This window comes from Diachasma alloeum, unplaced genomic scaffold (assembly GCF_001412515.2).
Source record: "Diachasma alloeum isolate Michigan unplaced genomic scaffold, Dall2.0 Dall_scaffold_00730, whole genome shotgun sequence".
Lineage (NCBI taxonomy): Eukaryota > Metazoa > Arthropoda > Insecta > Hymenoptera > Braconidae > Diachasma > Diachasma alloeum.
In genome coordinates, this window is record NW_021680861.1 from 27,935 (window position 1) to 50,764 (window position 22,830).

Genomic DNA, 22,830 nt, shown 5'->3' on the forward strand with positions numbered 1-22,830 from the left:
ATTTTCCGAGTCCAATATAGCAAGGGTCATGGCTTGTGAGGACTAAACGTCACCAGGGTTATCATTTGTAAAGGCCATACGTTTTCAGGGTCATACCTTGCGAGGATCAAACGTTGCAAGGATGATAATTCGCAATGGTCAAACAACAGAGGCAGGCAGGACAACCTCAAGGATCAAACGATCACAGCAGTTAACTGCACGGGGCAAATGGAACATTTACAAGGGTCAAATGATCATAAATCGAGCCAAAAAATAATTTAATCCTCGAAGAATACACTAGCAACGTGTGATTCTTGTGAGATTATGACCCTTATGAATTTTGACCCTTGCGAGTTATAACCCTGGAAATTGGGATTCCACAATATCCTACGTGTCGTACTGAGTGTTCACATTGTCTCATTATGAAATTACTTTTTTTTTTAATTCATGAAAACAAAACGCGTGAATACGAGACGAGAAAAGAATCCATAGGATTTTTGCCCCTCGAGACAAGACGGGAGAGTCAAAATTCTCGTCTACTGTCGTATCGCAACATTATTGTCGACGTATGCGTGTCAGATTTCGTGGCAGTGGTAAGTGCCACGAATGATCAGCAACCAACCTTAACACCTGGCTTGATAACCGCGGTTAAAATCTCTGTCTCTGCCCCTGTTCCAAAATGCAGGATATCTCTGCAAGTCATCCCGACTTCTACTATATCTCGCTTGGCTTCCTTCTCTCCAGTCGAATCGGTTTCTGCTTCTATCTCTTTTGCTACTGCTTCTATCTGTTCTACTTCTACTGCGGCTTCTATCTCTTCTGCTTCTGCTTCTGTCGCTGGTCTCGTGTCGCCTAGAGTCTCTACTATTAGCGTTGTCTGTATTTCCAGCACTTCTACCTTCTTCCTTCTGGGAGTTTCCCCTGTTCCCTGACTTGCTGGGCCTACTCACTCCTCTTCCACTCCCATTACTGTCATCGGTTGCTGCCTGATCTTTCTGCTTTCCATCTACAATTTCCATCAGAAATTATTCTATTGAAAAAGTCAATAGAATTCGATTTTTCTATACAATTTATTCTATCGAACATTTCGATATTGAACATATTGAAAGTTCGATAGAAATCCAATAGAATTGTTTAGCGAATTCGCTAGGTTTTTCTATTAAATTTTTTCGTGTGTGTGTTCTTATTGGTGAGTCAAGTTTCTGGAGGGAATGTGTGAATGCGTGCATTTTTTAGCATGTGTCTGCGTTGGGCTTCTTTTAAGCATCTTATTTCGGTTCAAGTTTTCCCTTGGATTCTCTCCTAATGATTCCGAAATTTCAGAATTTTTATAAGATTTAGGAAACTCGGGTTTTTTAGCTTGTTCGGGAATCATGCCTTCAGGAGTAGACTGCCGTTGAAGGTCCGTCTCTTCCTGAACTTGGTCAGAGATCTCCTGAGGCAAAAGTTCTTCAGGGACCTCCTGTTGGGGAACTTGTTCCTCAACTTGTTCAGGGATCTTCTGTTGAGGAACTTGTTTCTCAACTTGTTCAGGGATCTCCTGTTGCGGAACATGTTCCCTAACTTGTTCCGGAGTTTTCGATTCAGTAATCTTCGATTTCTCGGCGGGTTTCTGAACCTTTGGTTCTTGAGCGGCTCCGGAAGCACTCGGTTCTTGATGCGATCGAGAAACCCCTGGTTCAGAAGGTCTCGGGTGTTGATCTGAATCCGAATCTTGATCAGTAGTCGTTATTGGTTCAGAAACCCTAGATTTCTGAACTGGCTTGGAACGTTTTGGTTTCTCAGTATTGCGTTCGGGTATCGATTCCTTATTACTTGTACCCGGACCAGCTGCTGTTATCGTTGGTTCATCCACAGTTTCTTCTCCATCAACAACTCCACGCTATGAACTGTTGTTCTTCCCGGCTGATTTTTTCTGGCTATTATTCTTCGGCCGACTCCTTGTACACAATTGAGTGACAATTCGTTTATATTCATTCTCATCTATCCGATCGTCCTTTTGGACCAGGCTGTTGACTCCCCCTAGACATAGGAATATCGCACTGATCTCATCTGAGTTGGAAGCGGAAGGGCACACTAAGTGCAATTTCCAGAAAATGACACTGAATTCAATTTAACGGAAAAAAGTCTATGAAATTTCAAGTTTCCCTGAAACTTCAAGGAAATTCCTGATTTTTCAGTGGCATAACCATGAAAATTCCGAAATTTCCATGAATTTTCAATGCAAACATGATAATTCAATAATAAATTGCTCTGAAATTTCAAAAAATTGAAAATTCAATGACATTTTTGCTTGAATTTTCCTAATTTCCATTAATTTTCATGAAATAAGTCAACTGAAATTTAAAATTTCCATGAATTTTCCACGAAAACAACCAATTTTCAATGAGAAAATTCCCTGAAGTTTCAATGAAACCGTCACTTGTTTCATATTTCAAGACTAAAGCCTGGAAAGTGCAGTGAAATTTTTTTAACAGTGTAGCACATGACTCAGCAGGGTGATAATAACCATTTCGGCAACAGCTGTATGATTTTGAAAGAAATGGCCGATGCAATTGATTATATCATCTGAACTTACACCTCACGGCATTGAACATCGATTTCGGGATGGGTTGTTTATTCTTCCCACCGTGCACAGTCATATTCTTCAAGTTTTCCCCAAGAAGACACCGCATCAAGTCACACACAAACTCGCCGGATTTATTCCCACTGCCCCCTCTACTGGGTTCCCACTTTGTCGTAGTGAGGGGGCTCGGTCGCGGGCGGTGGAGGTCTTAAGGACTACCGCTGCCCGCGGTCGCTAAGAGGAGTCCACCCAATCCATGTGTGTGAGCGGCGTAAGCCATGGCCTCGGCCATACCGTGCCTAAGGATGCGTGGCACAGGGGGAGCTGTGTCGCTAACGGTGCCTCTCAGAAACCTGGGCGACCTCTGAGAGTAGTCTTGGGTGTAACCCACCCGAGACAAGCCAAGCCCTGGGCAATCGCGGCAATGCACCAGGTGAAAACGCTTAACCGCGGTACTCGTGGGACTAAAATGGAAACCAATTTAAAAAATCTTAATATTGAAAAAGCAACTTCGGGTGGGGCCAGCGATGGCGAACACACGAAGTCTGACAAGGCTGACCAGTCTGGTACCGATGTGAATCGGGTCAGACTGAGTGGAGCCGAGAGAAGACGTCGCAAGAGAGCGAAGCTGCATCAAACCTCGGGGGCGATTGCAACCTTGACGGATGCAGCAGCGAAGGTCGATGAGGGAAGGGGGGAGGGGGCTACGAGGAAGGCAATAAAACGCCTTCCATCAGAGCGTACTACGCCAAGCCCCTCAGTCAGACCGAAAGAAAAGAGAATGAGAACGCAGGATCAGGGCACATATGCTCAGAACACTACGAGCTCATTCAAGTTTGCAGTTATGCCGGAGTCATATCCGGATCAGAAACTGGGCACTGAAGAGGTAACGGAGGTGAAGAAACTCCTGAAGAGGGCCATTCTGGCGTTACCTGACGGGGTGAAAGCACCCACCTTCAACGGTGTCTGGGAAAGAGAAGGTGTGGCAATGGTGTGCTGCACTGATGAGGAAACGGGAAATTGGCTGAAAAGCCTTTTCCCCGAAAACAAAATAGCTGGACTTACTGTACGTGTGGTCGCAGCCTCGGAGCTTCCCAAGAAGCACAGGGTTGTACTACACGTGGAAGACCCAGATCTAACCGCTCAAGAAGCACTGTGCTTCCTTGAGAAACAAAATGCAGGACTGCAGGCCAGAGAGTGGGTTGTCGCTCGGGGCAGTGAGAGTAGGGACGCGAAAAGTGCCCACTTCGTTGCGCTGATAGACGACCGATCACTCTCTGTTCTGAAAGCCTGCAACTTCAGACTGCACTGCGGGATTCAAAAAGCTACTGTCAAGCTGCTTGCGAAAGACCGTGGTGAAAGTCAGAAGAAGGGTACATAGAGGTACCAGGAAAGTAGTCATCATTATGGCTGCAACCCGGGTGCACATTGTACAGATAAATTTGCACCACAGCAAAGCAGCCTCGGCTACTCTAGTCAGGCTGTTAGCTGGGATGCAGACTGTCATAGCAATGATCCAGGAACCATGGATAGTGGACAATGCTATTAAGGGCCTCAGTGGTTGTGGCAGAATCTATCACGCAAACACTCAGGAGAAAATTAGATCTTGCATTGTTATTAAAGGACTAGACTCTTTCTTCTGTTCACAGGCTAGTGAGGGAGACCTGGCTGTGGCACAAGTGGATCTGGGCCTGGGACAAGGCGAGGAAATGAGCCTGGTTGTAGGGTCAGTTTACATGCCCTATGACTCGGCTGAACCACCTCCTTCGAAAAAAGTAAAGGACCTATGCAACCATGTGAAGGAAAGGGGACTTGAACTCCTGCTAGGTTGTGATGCCAACTCGCACCATGTAGCATGGGGGAGCACCGGCATTAACGGCAGGGGGGAAAGCCTCCAGGAATTCATAATGGGGGCCGGTCTAAACATCCTTAATAGGGGGTCAGAACCTACCTTCATAGATCGGAGACGACAGGAGGTCATAGATATCACTCTGGGGACGGATAGAGTGGCAGACATGATTGGGGACTGGAGGGTCTCAAAGGACCTCTCAGCGTCCGATCATCAAACCATAAGAATGTCCATCCACACAGTGAAAGAAACGGAATGGGTGAGAAACCCAAGACGAACAAACTGGGGAAATTACCGAGAGAGTCTATCTGACAATCTCAGGGATATCATCCTCAGATTTAACAACAAAAAGCAGCTGGAGGAGGCTTCGATTGCCCTAAACCAGGCCATCATGGACTCCTTCGAGACAAACTGCAAGCTTATCCCGAAAGGGCAGCCCACTGAGACTCCTTGGTGGTCAGAGAGGCTCGGTGGGCTGAGGGGCAAAGCTAGAAAAGCTTTTAACAAAGCTAAGAACATGAGAGCGGGCCCCCGTAAGGAAGACGCATGGAAAACTTACAGAGGCTTGCTCGCAGATTACAACAAGGCAATAAAGGCAGCCAAAGAGGACTGCTGGAGGGCTTTCACAAGCAATGTGGAGAGTCAATCGGAGACCTCTAGGCTGGCAAAAATCCTTGGAACAAACAAGACTCCATATCTAGGGAGCCTACAGGCACCAGATGGCAGCCACACGGAAACCATGGGAGAGACTCTGAAACTCCTAATGAACACCCACTTTCCAGGCTTCATACAGGCCCAGGAGAGAGATAAAGAAACAATGCAAAATCAGAGGGATGTCTACGAAACCCATGATTGGGCATTGGCAAATAAAGTAGTGCAGCCCTGGGGGGTCAAGTGGGCCATCAAAACCTTTGAACCCTTCAAGGCACCGGGACCAGACGGGATCTACCCAGCCCTATTACAGGAAGGGATAGAGACTATCACGGGACCCCTAACCAAGATACTCAGAGCTAGTATAGCCCTGAAACATGTCCCTAGTGTGTGGAATGAGACTAGGATAGTATTCATTCCCAAGCCGGGAAAAACCGGTTATATAAAACCAAAAGACTTCCGTCCTATAAGCCTCACATCCTTCATCCTGAAGACCCTGGAGAGGCTGGTGGATAGACACATCAAGGCCGGGCCCTTGGCTGACAGACCCCTCTCCCCCTGTCAATATGCATACAGAGAGGGAAGATCAACAGATACCGCCTTACATCACCTGGTGGGACTGATTGAGGGACAACTGGCGGTCAAGGGTTTTGCCATAGGCGCCTTTCTGGATATTGAGGGGGCTTTTGATAGCACTTCGAATCCGGCTATAGAAAAAGCCATGGAAGAACGACAGGTGTCCAAGACTATCATTGCTTGGACACAAAACATGCTGAAAAGCAGAAGACTGTCGGCAGGACATGGGAGGGTATGTGTGGAGGGACGTCCGACTAGGGGCTGTCCGCAGGGGGGAGTTCTCTCGCCCCTGCTATGGAACCTGGTTGTAGATGGACTTCTAAATCAACTAAGTGAGGCCGGCTTCCACGTCATCGGTTTCGCCGATGATGTGGCAGTTGTTGTGAAAGGCGGATTTCTGAGGGTGCTAAGGGACCTGATGGCAACAGCCTTCAATATCATTGAGGACTGGTGCAGGGTAACTGGCCTATCGGTAAATCCAGCCAAAACAACAATCCTGGTTTTCACCAGAAATTATAAACTGGAAAAGATCCAACCTCTGAAGCTAAATGGCTCGGAGATTAACTACACCAGCAGAGTGAAATATCTGGGTGTCCTCCTGGATAATAAACTCAGCTGGAAAGAACATATCTGTACTCAGAGAAATAAAGTGTTTGCCTCTATGTGGGCATGCAGGAGAGCTGTGGGCAGGACATGGGGACTCAATCCTAAAATGATGCTCTGGCTCTACCAAATAGTTCTACTTCCGAGACTGTTATACGCTGCGGTCGTCTGGTGGCCGAGGGTGAGTAAGACGGAAACAAGGAACCTGTTGAAAAGCCTACAGGGAACCTTCCTGAGGGCTGCAACAGGAGCCATGAAATCGACACCTACTGAGGCGCTAGAAATAGCACTCAGTATCCCACCCCTCGACCTTAGGGTTGTGAGTTGTGCTACCACAACTGCATATAGACTAAGGTGCCAACTAGAATGGAAGATGACGGGCCAAGGCCATACAAGGCTTAGCCTAATCAATGATCGACCCTTCATAGGTAAGACGGATAGGATTCCTAGGAAGTATCAGATCAGGAAAACTTTCAGAACGAGTATACCACCCAGACAGGAGTGGCTAGACTCGAAACGTAAACCAGGACCAAGAGAGGACTACTGGTTTACGGACGGCTCTGGCTTCAATGAAAGTTTTGGGGCAGGCATCTACCGTCTGAAAGATGGCTTCGGAGAGAGTTTTCCGCTGGGCCATCATTCAACCGTCTTTCAAGCAGAGATGCTGGGCATACTTAAGTGTGCAGAGTATCTGAACGCGAGAGACACAAAAAAGATGAAAATATTCATCTGCAGTGACAGCCAGGCGGCGATACACGCCCTGGAAAAACCCACTACAGAGTCACAGGTGGTGTGGGAATGCATGCAGGCATTGGACACACTGGGTAAAAACAACCGGGTCACCGTAACCTGGGTGCCAGGTCACCATGGGATTCTGGGTAATGAAGAGGCAGATAAGCTGGCCAAGGAGGGTACAGAAAGTGTGCCCTCACACGGCCTGCTTGGCATGCCCTTCGCAGTGGGAAAAACTCTTATTAAAGATCATTTCCAGCGGGATCATGTCAGGCGTTGGGAGAAAGTTGCGACCTGCAGACAAGCGAAACTGCTTATGAGAGGGCAACTAAGAGTTAGGACCAGAAAGCTTCTGGAGTTGCACAGAGGGGATCTGAGGGTAGCAGTAGGGCTCCTTACGGGTCATACAGCTCTCAGAGCTCATCTGTTCAAGATGAAACTTGCAGAACAAGAAGACTGCAGACTGTGCGGAGGCGATAAGGAGGGCGTCATCCACATTTTATGTGAATGCCCCCTATTAGCACTCCGTCGCTATAAAATCTGGGGCCAGGCTTTCCTGAAACCAGAGGACTTACAACAAGCGGCTGTCACCAACCTTATTAGCCTAGTGAGAAATACAGGGTTGGGGCTGTGTGACTGACCGAAACTAAAGCGGAAGTTACAAAAGATCGTATGATTTAGGTGACTCTGGGCGCTTTAAGTGACCAGCCGCACTTTTTTTTATTCTATTATTCTATTCTATTCCCACTGTGTTGCAGGGCATTCCTCAACAATCTCTTTTTCACAAACACATCAGTGTTTGGATAAATTTCAATTTATGAAAAAAGTTATTGAATACTGAGTTTTTATCGTTGCTTACTTTATTTTTCCGACTTACTTCATGTCCTCCGTTTCGATTTGGTTTTTCTTGGAATTTCTGGATCAGAGCATGGTGATTATATTAGTGATGCCTCGAGAGACTTCACGAGACATCACTCGTGAAATCTCGTGAAGAGACTTAGTATTGCCGAAGTATTGTCTTGTGATGCCTCGAGAGACTTCGCGAGATATCACAAGACAATACTTCGGAAGAATCGTCTTGGTCTCAGTGAGCACCGAATTTTGTGGTCTTGTCTCAGTCTCGCAATACGCGGTATCAGAGTCTTCCCAGGATGACGCCGAATCAATTCATCTCATGTCGTTTTCTGTACGTAAAATGTCGAGACGAGACAGACCGAGATAAAAAATGCGATTTTATATGATCAAACCCGAAAAACTTGAGACCGAGATGAAATAAATTGTCTCTGAGTGATAATGAGAAGAGATGATAATATGTTCTTCCCGACTGAGATGAAACCAAAGATTTCCACGTTCATTTTGAGACCGAGACCTTCTCTCCAAAGTGGAGTCTTATGAAGTCTTTAGCGGCATCATTAAATTATATAATCGTGGAGGTATTTGGATGCTTAATTGATTTCGATTTGTAAAATACGATTCCCTCAATGGGCTACAATTTCGGAAATACAATTAAACATCCAATTTGATTCGATTTTCAGTTTGACCTGCATTCCTCGAAGCTAACATTCGATTAGTCTTCGTAATACAAGGTTAAATTGAGGTTAAAATTGTAAGCTATAACCGAAGAATCAAACAATGTCGGCAAGAGTGAGTCATTTTTCGACACTAGCTACGAGGCCCGAGATGGGAGTCTCAAGTCACGAGGCCCGAGTCACCGGTCATGAAACATGAGTCATGAGGCACAAGATATAAGACCCAAATCACGAGAGACAAGACACGAGTCATAAGTCACGAGATATGAGTCCCGAGTCACAAGACACGAGACACGAGTTACGAAGCTCAAGGCCCGAAACCTGCGTCACGAGACACGAGGCATGAGCCACGAAACATGAGTTAGAACATGAGTCATTACGCGACATGAGCCGCCAGTTACGAGGCACAAGGCACGAGTTATGCAACATAAGCCGCCAGTTATGAGGCACAAGTTAGGAGACGCGACTCAAGAAAATCAAAGAATGTCGGCAAAAGTCTTTTCTATTGAGTACGTTGCATCTTACCATTCTCATCCTCAGTTTCTCCCTCCGATAAAACATAAATGTGACTTATTCTTTCTTGTCGCTTGAATTTTGGTGGCTCATCAACATGTACTTCACGATCCATCCTTGCCGCATGTAAATCCTTTGTATGCCGAGTTGAAACTGTTTTTTTTTTAGGGACTGACGACTTCAACCCCTCACGTCTGCGAGTATCTCTTGCTAAAGGAGTGCCCTCATCATCGTTGTGACCCTCACGTTTGCGACCATCTCTGGGTGAAGGAGTGTCCTCATTATCCTTGTGACCCTCACGTCTGCGGCCATCTCTTGGTGAAGGAGTGTCGTCATCATCTTCGTCATCTTCAAAATCTTGATAATTCTGAGTAGATGCTGCTGAGGTTTTAGTTGAATCGATGTGCTCTTGTGATTTCGATGATGATCCACTCTTCCTTTGTACTTCTTCCTCGTCATTCCCTTCTCCCTCACCTTCATCTTCATCCGAGTCTTCAGCAGGGATCGTCATTAATCATTAATCCGTCAATTTTTTGAGCTCAATCATTCATTATTTTCGTTAATCATCATTTCAGCTTCATGAACTTTCTATTAATTAATTCACCTGTAATCACGATTGAGGATTATGTGATAACTGATTAATCAGTAACTCGAATTTTCACATTTGTGATTTCTGAAATAATGAGTAATCGGAGGTACAAGGCACCTGATTACTGCATCAATCGTTAATGGAAACCAGTAATTACTTGCTCGCTTAATTAATGATCAATTACGTTAAGAAATTACTCAACTACCAGACGAATGGTTAATCAGGACTGAAGAGGATCTGATTATTTGAGTAATGGTCAATTAAAATTCTGAATTTTTCGATTATTTTGACATCTGTTAATGGTAATTGAAAGTTCGTCAATACCTAATTAATTCTTAATTCGAATTTCCAGTTATTCATTCTTATAATAAATGGTTAATGGACCTCAAAATAATTAGATTACTAAATCAATCGTCAATATGACTTACTGATTATACGATAAAACAGTCAATCGTCAATCAGAATTCGCAATTATTTGATTATTCAATTAATGGGTAATGGAAACAAATAATTGCGTGATTACTCAGTCAATCATCGATGAAATTAATCGAGAAAGTTATTGATGATTAGATTATAGAATTAATCATCGATCGGGATTTGCCATGATTCGATGATCCAATTTTTAATTGGATCCAGAAAACACTTGATGGATTAATCAATCATTGATTCAAATTGGAAATGAAAAAGGCACGAATAGGCAAGAATTTTCAAAAATATTCTCTAAGGAGTAATCACGTCGGCCGGGTTACCACGTGTTACATCGGGAAGCTGTGGCTGTGTTTCTGGTACTTGTGATTATTTGACAGTGTCGTTCTTGGGTGAGTACTATTATTCACATTATTTTAGTGGTTGAAAATTGTTCTGATTAGCCGAAATCCGAGAAAAAGAAATAATCTGACAAATACCTCTTATGCTCCGAAATCAATCGATGATTTTCCTCAAACTTATCTGCATAAATAAATGTGCAAAATTTGATACATTCTTTCTATGAAACAAAGTTATCAGAAAACAACGGATAATTTTGTAGACTTAGCGGTATGCCTATTGATAATTTCAAGCTGATTGTTTCAGTTTCTACCCCAGAGAATCTATCTGCAGAAGAAGTCACTTGTTAGACTAAAATGAACCCCGAGAAGACTGAAGAAATGACGGACAATGCAGATGTAGATGTTGCTGATGCCATGAGTGTGCTCAACATCCCCACTCGGATGGAACGCGGTTCATACCGAATCTGGAGACATCTCCCATCACTGGTCCAGTCTTTGCCACATGCTGATCATGTCAGAACGATCGTGGTATCGCGACGGTGATAGTGGGAAAATAGGATTGTTCATCCAATTACAGGGCACATTCGCAGGTGGGGTGATTTGAAAACTTCTATGAGAATTAATAAATTCTATGAGTTTTTTGCTACTGATTCTGTGAGTTATTTTTTATCTAAATGTTCAAGAGAGAAAATTTAACAGAAAAAATTGATCGATTCAATCAATTTTTCGCCGATCCTATGAAAAATTTCATAGGAAATCTCCCAATTGAATAATTTTTAGAGAAAGTTCGACACCTATGAATTTTTTCTGTCAAAAAACGATTCCATTTTCAACAAGAATTCCATAGAATATTCTCGCAAATGTGCTAGATTCCTCTATAAAATTCCTTCAAAATCCATTAACTTAAATTTCCCAAGTTTTTTGACTGGAATTTTCGGATGAAAACAACAATGTTGTGGAGAAAACTTATGCTGAGCAATTTCCGTCGAAAATTCTTAAATAGTATGAGTTTCATGAAAAGATCAATAACTCTCGTAATTTTGGATTGACGTCAAATGAGTATTATTTTCAAGATGAGCAAGATGAAAATCTATTAGAAGTTTCTGGCCAATGCGTCGGCTTCTTCTATAAAATTTTTTCCTATGTAACTAATATATATTAATTATCCATATTCAATATATTCATGTTATATATTTTCAGAGACGTCATCACGACTGTGTGAGCGAGTATCGCGTTCACGTTGAGATGAAGAGAAGAGGGAATAAATAGACCCATCAACGTACTCATACTCCTAAACTGCTGTATATTATACTCTATAAATCTGACAATAAAGGCACTTTAAGAAATCCACCATTTTGAGAAGTAATTAGCTATATTTTTTCGTCAATACACAACGAATACATCGAGATATTAAGTCAACACAAATTTATGTATAATTATCCAAAATATAGTCAAGTAACTCTTAATCAGCATATGATGATTATCAATACTAAAGCGTAAACAAAATAAAAATTTCAATCGTTATGAATCATAAACGGAACAACAACAATGATTGGAGGAAAAGAAGTAATTTCATAAATTAGTGTATGAAAACTTATGTCAAAATTATAAATTTTTAATCATCAAAAGGAACGGGAAATCAGAAACCTTAAGGATGTACTTCACGGTTAGAGCCTATTTTCACGGTTTTTAAAAATTTCTGACAAACTGTTGATCGGATTGACATGAAAAAATATGTCGTTTTTGCATTTTATCAGTATTTGATGGCTCCCAAAGTTTCATAATCGTGCAAGCATTTTTCCGCGTTTTTCTAAATTTTTCGAAAATTTACAAAATTTTAGAAAAAAATCAGAAAAGTGGTTGCACGATGATGAAACTCCGGGAGCCATTGAATAATGTTAAAACGCCAAAACGAGATATTTTTCTATGTCAATCCGACCAACAGTTTGTCAGAAATTTAAACAAAACGTGAAAATAAGCTCCAACTGTGAAGTATATCTTGAACGAAGAAAAAACATGAATATAGATACAGAACATGTAGATCCAAATGATAAATTATCGATGGAGAAAGAAAAGGAAGAATAGGAATGAAAATCAACGACTGATCGGAAAGAGAAATCGCTACACATTAATTAATACCAGCCAATGATCATATCTATCAGAAAAATAGATGACTGGATATGACACTTGGAGAGCTCCGATTCTAGAGTATTGCTTCCCCGATATTTCCCTGTAGCAGCGTCATTATCGATTTAGATCCCCCAGAATTATGCATCGTCCTTGGGAAGTTTAGTCTTGATCAGGGACAAAATTTTTATCTGAATAGCCAGTCTCATGTCGGGGTGGACTGTCTCTAGTAAGTCTCTCAACATTGAGAGGAATCCATTCAGGGAATTCGTCAGAGGAGCTGTTGCAAGTAAGGCTTCTGCAGTTGCCACTGCAACATCATCGGCGTTGAACCTCCTCCCTATAGGCAGACAGATATTTTGAATAAATCGATGAAGAATAATAATTGTCATGATTCAGGTTTTGCATGGAAATTTTTATGGTTTGATATGAAAATGAAATGAGAAATATGAACCACGTATGTATTTTTTTCATTTTAATGAATAATGAGTAGCTAATGAATCATCAACGAGTGAAATGTCCACATTATGACGTCACGCCAAAATGCCCATAAACCGAGTATTGTGACGTCAAAATGCAGATTCAATTACCTATAGATTCTTGTTTTTGCATTCCTTCAAAAAAAGAATCATTTTTCTCTCATATTTTTCATCCAATTTAGGTAGTTCATCATCGAATTCAATTTAAAAAAATCCATGCAATATCCCAATTGTAATTATTGAATATATAAAAATCGTGAATGCTGAAGGCATTATTTCAGAAAAATCATGACAACAGGAAATAGAGTGACATTACTTTTTGTCCCTTTCATGGATTTATCACTTCCTCCAGAACGTTTAGTGCCACTACCAAGCCCTGATAGGCCTGGCTGAGTGCACTCACAAGATGATGAGGGGGCAAGGGGGGGTATCGGTTGGGGACGTCTGGGGAATGCCTCTTTTGGTTTCTTGTGGACCCTGAGTCTAGGCAGTGAGCAAGTCTCTTCCTGATCCTGTGATGTTTGCCTCTTATTAGCCCTGAGGAAACGAGCGTTACTGATTGTTCCATCAGAAGAGACGTTCATTGAAATATCACATACATGAATGAGCAACATATCAAATGCATTGAAATGTTATATATTACTACATTCCAATCATTGCCTTGTCGTCATCATTTATCCAAACCTCTTGGGTGTCTGGATCGACACCAGCAAAGCAGGAATGGCTTCGATAGTCTCTCAATCTCAAAAAGTAATCACCGCAATATACACACTGGGAAAACTAGAAAAATTCATAAAATTGTGCTATAAGTACATGGAGAATATCCTATGAAGAACTTATTTTAATATGTCACTCATCACCGAGATTATTCAACAATTATTATTAAATATTCAATCATTGCATTGTAGGATGTACTATCTTCTAATCATTTTTCGAACTATTCTTGGAATTATCTCCCGAAGAAATCAATTTTTCCTAAACCCGCGTGCTTCTTGATATAGTTAAAGTTGTTTAACGTTACAAGGAAAAATTTTGATGTGCCCAAATGAGATAGCACAGTGTGCAATTCGCCTTTATGCTCTTGTTTTCAATTTTTTGGACTGTGGAGACTTGAATTCGCGAGGGTTCTAGATTTGTGGACCATTACTTCAATGTTATTAAATTCAACAGATTATGTCAGCGCCTCGGTCGCAGAGCCGTTGTCTCCTATACACCGGCGATTCCCAATATATTACTAATTTTTTTCCTTTCCATTCCATATCTGTTGCAGTCATAATCAAATTGTGATATTCAAGAAATGTCTGGATTATCTATTTATTCTCAGCCTCTATGTTTTATTTGATATCTTCGACGATTTTTTCGTCGAATATGAATGCACCCAATAAAAAAAGAAAAATCTAAACGACAAAACTAAGAAAAAGCTCCGGAAACCGTCTTATTCATGAATTATTAACACCGAGGTCAAACTGGGCGGGACACATCGAAGATTCTTATTACTGTAAACAATGATTGAATACTACTCACCATGAATGTATTGGGATCTGCACTTGAATCATCGTCACTTATTATTCTACTTTTTATTATCACTGATTTATGAACGCTCTTCGCGATTATATGCCAGCTTGACACTCACAACACGACTGAGCATTGAGCAGTAAGCAGAGTGGATACCAAATAGTTTCCACTGAGATCAAAACAAACCGAAAGACATGGTTCCTTCACACAACAGTCATAGCACTATTGATGCCTTAACTCTGATTACGGCTCTTTCTCATCAAAATCAAAACACAGTGCAACAATAATATTATTAAACAAGTGTGTTCTCAACAGAACCAGCAATAGAGGACTAATCTCTACTTACGTATGTAGAGGATCAACTCGCGAAAAATCTGAACTTCTGCTATTTGATACATAAATAATGACTTTTTTGGGACTTTGACAATATAACTTAATATGTCTTAGAAATTGCGTCGAAAGATGTGAATCGATTTTTCTTCTCCGAATAGAATATCAGAAAATGAACAATGGTACCATGTGAGCTGATAAGTACTTATAATTTAATTCCAGTATAATTATTCACGATTGGTCACGATTTAACCAACGTTGATGAGCATGATTTCAGGGTTTTAATCATTCATTTCGACCAATCAATCATCATCATTGAAATAATAATAATAATAATTGGTTGGCGAGTCAATCAAAAGTTTATTTCCCCAAATGGTTTCAATTGAATTTCATAGAGAACTCTCCCATGAAAAACTCATGAATTTTCTCATGAAAATTCATGATTTTTTTCGTAATTCAGTGTCAATTTTAAACACCATAATACGTTGCGGACACGAATGAGCCATGGGCGGGGTTGATGATTGTCCCAGAAAGGGGTGGGAGCAGAGGGTTAAATGTAAAAATTATTTTTCATCTTTGGAATGAAGGAAAATCCTATCTTTGTATCATGGCCCTGAGATATCTTCTCATGAACCCTCACTCTGTGGCTTTCAATTCGAATCACGACGAGCCTCATTCGATAATGTGACATCATAGTTTTAAGGATTGTTTTGAACGTTGTTATGATACCGACTCGTCGAGAATTCAGGGAGTTTTTGGATAGTATCAACGGTTAGATGACAAATAAATAAAGAAACAAATTGAAACTTGAGAAATTTTATTTTATTCACTGGGCAAATCAAAAATCAAAGATATTACACTCTAATTATTGAATAATTGCGTCGTAAATCTTTTACTGTCATCATTCTTCAATCTAGTAATAGAAGAGGAGAAAACCGAATCACAGAGAGCGATAGCAATCTCAATCGAAATAATACAATAGTGGAATAAGCAATAATAACTATGAAAAATATGCAGATAAATCACAATAATTTGAAAATTCATAGTACTGGATTACATACTTCTTCAATAGAATATGTAAATATAGTGAAGGAAATGTACGTGGAGCAACAGTTGTCCAATGCTTATCATTGAGCACTCATCGATCATGAATATTCCCACGGTTTCTAATGAAAAATCATTCATTCACCCTAGACTCCTTCATTTGTCATCAAATTATCCATTTAAATCAACTCATCGTGTGTTTATTCTCCGGCTTCCAATGAAAGATTCAATGTTAAGTATGAAAACGTTTTGGAGGAAATTATAGCCCATTCGCAAGAGAATTCCATTGAAGTTTTATCGGAAATTCTATTGATTTTTTGCCTATTTCTATTGACCACTCCGCAACGCTTCCGCGTGTTTTTTTTATAGGAAAATGTAATAAAAAAAATATCTACCAGAAAAAAATCAATAGATTTTGATTATTTAATAAAACTTATTCTCTGGGGATTTTTTCTATAATAATTCCTCGGCATGATTTTTCCTAGTTTTTTTCTTTGATTTTCCGAAGAAATTCTCTAGAAAAAGTCTCAAAAGAATAAGTTTTATCAAGAAATCAAAATCTGGCGATTGTTTTACGTTAAATTTTTCCTATTGAAGAAAACGCGCGCAAAAGTTGTGGAATGTTCAATAGAAATCGGCAAATAGCCTATAGAATTTTCACTAGAGTTTCAATTGAATCTCTTAGCGGATGCGCTAGGATTTTCTCGAGATTTTTTTCATACGTGGTTCATTATGCCAATGCCTCTTAAGTACCCACGTTGATTACACCCCTCGTAAATGAACTTCAGGAGTTAATGAGAACTGATAGTCGCTTTCAATAGAACTCGCTGCTCAAAATGCTCATTTGATAAGCGATTAAATCGAGGGATATTCCACATCGTCGCCAGATTAAATAGTCGTTCAACGGATGCTGAGGATGGTAAAATAGTGTTGAATTTGATGAAAGTTGCTTTCACAATAGAGTACACATGCAGAATGCTCAAATCATTTTTCTTATCATCACAAAATTGCTTGAATTGCTCCTCGGCAGCATTTGTACCGATGGGGTTCTGAATGACAATATCATGTTCACTCCCATCATCGAAATCAAAATCATCGCAGCTTATATCCATTGGTTCAACTACTGGTTCCTTCGAAGGAGGCTGATAACAAGAAGCCAACCCAGTTTTCACAGCTTTCAAAGCGTTCTCTCGAGCAATTTCTCCAAGGCAATGCAGCCATCTCAACTTAAATTGTGGATGAACTGCAGCGGCTATGACTGCCTGGATGCCTTCTCCCACGACATTGAAACAATTCTTGAATCTGGAAATGCATCAATGACAAATATTTTCATTAAAGAATCGTGATTTCAGATAAGAAATATCAAAATGTAGTTTATTACCTTTCTTCCAAACTTGTAATCAAAACAGGGATTAATCCTTTGCAATAATTCAATTGAGTTTCGTTGAACTTTTGTAGCTGATTGCGAGTCGAGATGATGGTTGGCAACAAGTGACCATAAGACACATCATTCTCACCCTGCAATTTATCAAGAGCTACTGCAATTGGTCTGTTGCACTTTATGTATTCCTCCAGGAATCTTCATAATGATGAGATATTCGATTAGAAAACGCACCCATTTGTAATATTTGGATCGAAGTGTGGAACTTAGTCATTTGGCATGAGTGACTCTGCTAGCTCAAATCTTGTAGATAGAATTTCAATTTTTGATCTCAATTTAATGATCTGTTCAAGGGCGTCGAACAGAGAATTCCATCTCGTAACAGTCGGGCGTTTCAGGGCTTCTCCCAAAATTTCAAGAATGGTCTCACATTTTATTGGAGATTTCAGCAATGACCACAGAATGTTACACTTATTGATAACGTCATAATACATTAATTTGATGTATTCGTTTGCATTGATACCCCTCAAAGTGTCAGTCGTGGCAAGTAAATTGAATGTATGAGCGGCACATCTTATGTGAGCTGGAAGCAACTTTGACACGATTTCCCCGAAAGCCATCCTTGTAATAAGATCCTGTTCTTTCGCCTTTTCTGATTGTTCAATCATTTCAGTGTTTTCGTCATCTGGTGGAAGAATGCGGAAGTGATTAAGTATCTAGTACTTTATGGATCATTCTACTACATATAAAAGTCTGCCCTGATTCAGGACGGACTTGTATAATTCCGGAAATTTTCATATCTCTGAGAATAATTGTCCAATTATGCCCATGAGCAATCCCAAGTTTCAATATCATAAAACCTAGTCTTTATAGTCATCATGAGGCAGTTATAATAATAACTCATTATTGGCATATTGAAATTTGAGAAACGTGAAATTTTGGGTTTCTATGCTTCAAAATGAAATGATTTTTTGCCTATTTTCATTGTTCGTTTCAAATATAATGAGCATTTGGAAACATTAATTTTGCCCCTCTGGCCCCAAATAGATGCTCAATTACTGAGCTATTGATATTATCATATTTCCATATTAGTAAAGAGTGTTTCCTGACCTTGTGAAGAGTAGATTATGTCTGCTACAATTCCAAATTCTCAGAAAGCCTTGACAAAATTAGAGCCATTGTCAGTTACAGTCGCTCGCAGTTTATCACCCGTTAATCCATATTTTGAATGGATATTCAGAATCTTTGCAATTTTGTCATGGGTATGACTACCCGGGAAGCGCTGGCAGGCGATGGCATGAGAAACTCTTTTCAATGTTACTTCATCCAGCTAGGAGCCGCCCGTACAATAAATTATTGATGGAATTAGCACTTTCTCTTCACATTATATTTCAATATGTAGAGTATGTCAGTCGTTTTGACTCATTTAATAGTAATGAAAGTTGTAATTAGTTATCATACAAGACAGAATGCATATCGCCGCTGTAAAGTTATACTGGCGTGAGATGTAGACTAATAGCTCCCACGTCACGATGATTCTACGGCAACGATATCATTGACTGTAAAAAATTTGGTGTTGATTTGACAACGATTGGGATCCCAGGGAGTGAACACCTCTTTTGGTATGTAGTTGAGATGTTGAAAAATTATACTGTATCATAAAACGCCATATGTAGACCCGGGGTTAATTTAACACCAATCGGTATCTCAAGAAATCCACACCGGATTTTTTACAGTGTTAATGCCATTTACATAACTGTGAATATAATTCACATAACACGATGAGAGAGCATCACACATTGAAATGAACTCAAGGGAAAAACACTTGGTAAATTTGTCTGCGTATGATATGAAAATAGATGAAATGAGATATATAAGACTCCGTCGTCTAAATCTGGGAACGTATGAATAATCAAAGCTGCCATATACACACAGACACCCACACGTGCACAATCAAACAAATATGAAGACTATTTTCTTGTGTCTGTGTACACTTTTCAATTCATAATTAACTCGTTATTTATTATCTTGAAATAATCCGTTTCTCGACTTAGAGCAAGCCCAAAATACGGTTTGTAACAGGGATAGTCACTCGATTTGAAATAAGTCGACACTCGGCTTGAATCAAGCTAATAACGAATTGAATCAATACTTTTTATTTTTGGGTGTCATCTGTATTTTTTCAAACGGAATATACCTGGGATTTTTGGCTAGAATTTGCGCGCAAAACCAACTGCTGAATTTTTGGAAGAAAAAAAATGAATAGGGGTTGGAAAATGTCCACATTCTGTCGGAGAATACCGACAGTAATGGTTGAGCGAGTAAGGTGTTGCTGCGGCAGATGTCCAAGCTAAACAGCGTTCAGCTGGGTTAGTACTTGGATGCGTGACCGTTTAGGAACACCACTCACACAAAAATTGCTGAGCGGCAGGCACGGGTAGGAAAACCCAGTGTACGCTTCTAGTCAGTGTGACAGAAGGGTACATTGGGATCTTGTACTATCGGCCGGCTGTACGGCTGAGGTTCTCCATGGTTTTCCTCGGTCCCTGTGTAAATGCAGTACAGTTGGGGGAAAAAGCCGGTCCCAGAGCACCGCAAGGGATGGGAACCAAACGTAAACACCCGAGAGGGTATACGTCAGAACGAAGAAAAAAATTCATAGGAATGGGACCACGAAACACATCAATGTTATTCAAGTATTTTCTAGATTAGAAAAAATCATGAGAAACAATTGAGAATTGGATTGGAGGAAAAAGTTTCGGGTCATTGTATCATTTACAAAATGAAAATTGATGCCAGAAGAAAAAAATCCATTAGTTTAAGAAAAGTGCCAGAATATCTCATCGAGAACTGTTTTTATCGTTTCATCCACCGATGGATGTGGAGAGTATGATATAGTGAGACGATACTAGATGCATAGAGACAGGAACAGTGTATTGGTCGAGAGCTAATACGGAACTGAGGAGTAATACTCCTGGAGTATGTCTTACGCTCGTTTATGTCATCTATCATCAATCTAATATATTACCAAAAGGTGTACCGTATATGTGTGGGTGGAAATGTGAAGCCAGGGCTTACTTATGGCGGATGAATTTTTCATCATTTGGATAACTAATTAGAAAACTGAATATAAAAGTATGAAAAGGTCATGGGCTGAATCTACAGGATTTTGTCCAACTCATCTATTAGATTTTTGTCTCTATTTTGCAAATGATGTTCCGAAACAGGGAGATCAGAGGTATATTATTATACCATATAGTATTATTTCACTGTGATATATATTGGGAAAGTATCATCAAAAATCGTCTAAACATGCATTATAATTATCCAACTCGCTGTCACCCTCATAAACCGACGATGACGGCTGGTCCATACGTCAGCTGTCGTGCAAACATATTGAGCGTTTGAGAGTTCATCTTTTATCTCAGCAACTGTAGCTTCATATAAATCCTCTGTTCTTCGTACCAATGTCCTTGTCGACAGATGTCGAAAAGATTTTTCGCCTTGCGTGATCTTCATGTCTGAAAAAATTAAATGAAAACATGTTGCCCCCATTGTTGAGAGCTCTATATCATAAAAATCCAAACCGATTTCTGGTGATAAATATTTGGTGCTTGAAATTCAGACTTCTAAACTAACTAGAGAACCAGGTGAACTCGGAAAATTTCTGATATCCATTTACAATCAATTTTACTGAAAACAAGTGGGAAATTGCCTCTGCATTTCACATGGAGTAGTTGTTTCTGCTAATACATTAGCAATATGCTTCCGAATGGTCTTTTTGCTTATTTTTAGTGTACTGTTTTCGCATAATATAGCCTGTTCGGCTTTATACGTTCGACTGTTCAAGAGTTTGACTGGTTAAAACTTCACTATGTCCATGGACCGAGCTTCATCGAAGAATTTCCAGACATTAATTCTCCCGGACTTGAATCCGGTTCTTCCCGATTAATTTGTCCAGCCATGCGCCTTTAATCACTCGTCCACTGTTGTCGGTATATTTTTTGTTTAGTGTTATTAATTATAATTTGTTAAAAGTATGACAATAATTAAGAACAATTGAATGCCAAAATTTTCGGTCAGGTAACAAGCATATTCGGGACCAGCGCCCCAAAAAAGATAAATTTTATCCAAGATATCTCGCGGAACGCGGAGATCAAAGTCCACACAGGATGAGCATAGGCGTATAGACTAATAAAAATTTATTAAGGGAATGTTGTGTACACATAATATATTATGAATTTGAGACATTACATTCAGAGACACTATTAAAAAGTTCACCTGCAAAGAAATTTGATGAAAAATTCGAAATTCATAAAAATTATCATAAAAATAATATTAATATATCGAGTTTTTATGATTATCTCCTAACTTCCATAGTGTAGCATCGAAAATAACATTTTGAACTTCAATTGAAATTCAATTGAAGCATAATATCTCAACATATGCACGGAATTCCAGAATTTCAAAATTACAAAATTTCTTCAAATTTTTCGACAAATCAAAATAACGATTATAACTATCGCTTCCATCTTCGAACTCGGTCAAAAGGACATGCAAACGAATTTTTTAAGCCATCATTGAATGAATTTGGAACATTTTTTTTTTTAATTATCGTGTAAAAACCGAATTTTAGAAAAAACTCAAAAATTAAAAAAATGATGACTCAATTGAATTATGATTAGGGTTGATGAATAGAGCTCAACAATACCTACATTTGGGGGAAAAATGATTCAAATCGATACATTCATTAACGCACAATTGACAGAAAACCTTTGTCACACACATACATACATACACACATACGGACGGACACGGTCTAAAAACCGCATTTTCGGACTTTTTAGATCATAATGGGTCGATATAACACAATAAATGCGAAACTTAAATTTGCACGATTACAATGCTTCCATTCGGAAGTAAAAATGGATAGTCCAAACCTGGACTTGGGGGAAAATGTTTCGATTTTGCCAGAATTTGCAGCCTGTAAGATTGGCAGACCTATCGGATCGCGACCGAACTCTCATATACGGGAGGGGGGAGCCTCCCCGGGATTGGCAACCTGAGCGAGCTGAGCGCATACATTAATCACAAACAGAGTAAATCCATTCTTCATATATTTTTCGTTTCCATACTGTATTCATATGTGTGGCAAGGCTTTTTCTTCAATTCATAAGCGATTCATGACACACTATAATGAAAAATACTACGATCCTTTGATTCTAAATTTCGCCTTTTTGAAACTGATTATGATAAATGAAATCACTACTGATACCACCCGGGAGACATAAAGGAAATCTTGAGTCATGCAAGTATATAGAAAAAAAAAGGAATGCATCGTGACGAATAATATTACTTATTGGAAATAATAAAAAAAGAAGTTGGAATCTTACCGTCAAATATTCTCCTGAATGATTGCCTCTCGACGATGTCGTACGGTGAGAATATATCTACTACGAAGTTGACTATATTATCATCGGCTCTTTGCTGTGAAAACCTGCAGTAAGTCCTCCGTGCCAAGTTTTTTTCATCATCATCATCATTGAGTTTCTGTTTTTTCGTATAATAATAGCTGTTGAACCCTTGAACTTCGTCTTTAT

At 39.9% G+C, this 22,830-nt stretch overlaps 2 protein-coding genes across 3 annotated transcripts in view; one reads left to right on the forward strand and one right to left on the reverse strand.

Annotated features, from left to right (window-relative positions):
- The window catches only part of LOC107044419, a 34,802-nt gene extending 24,164 nt beyond the window's left edge, over positions 1–10,638 (forward strand). Inside the window, exon 3 of the mRNA XM_015266288.1 lies at positions 9,167–10,638. Coding sequence (XP_015121774.1) covers positions 9,167–9,373 — 207 coding nt within the window. The 3' untranslated portion in view covers positions 9,374–10,638. The remainder of the gene's footprint in view (positions 1–9,166) is intronic.
- A 1,069-nt stretch (positions 10,639–11,707) lies between these two features.
- LOC107044418 lies at positions 11,708–14,673 on the reverse strand. Of its 2 annotated transcripts, XM_015266287.1 has the most exons (4): positions 14,485–14,673; positions 13,560–13,740; positions 13,277–13,497; positions 11,708–12,821 (listed from the first exon to the last, which is right to left on the reverse strand). In XM_015266287.1, the coding sequence occupies exons 2-4, from the start codon at positions 13,583–13,585 to the stop codon at positions 12,622–12,624; spliced, it is 447 nt and encodes a 148-aa protein (XP_015121773.1). In that variant the 5' UTR covers positions 13,586–13,740; positions 14,485–14,673; the 3' UTR covers positions 11,708–12,621. The 2 variants fall into 2 exon arrangements, with proteins under 2 accessions (XP_015121773.1, XP_015121772.1); XM_015266286.1 differs by having other exon boundaries at positions 13,277–13,740.
- Positions 14,674–22,830: the final 8,157 nt, after the last annotated feature.

Coding starts and splice junctions, on each gene's coding strand:
- LOC107044418 (XM_015266286.1), bottom strand. CDS start 13,574: ATGTTGCTCATTCATGTATGTGATATTTCAATGAACGTCTCTTCTGAT. Junction 12,822..13,276: donor ATCCATGAAAGGGACAAAAA/GTAATGTCACTC, acceptor GTCTGCCTATAG/GGAGGAGGTTCAACGCCGAT.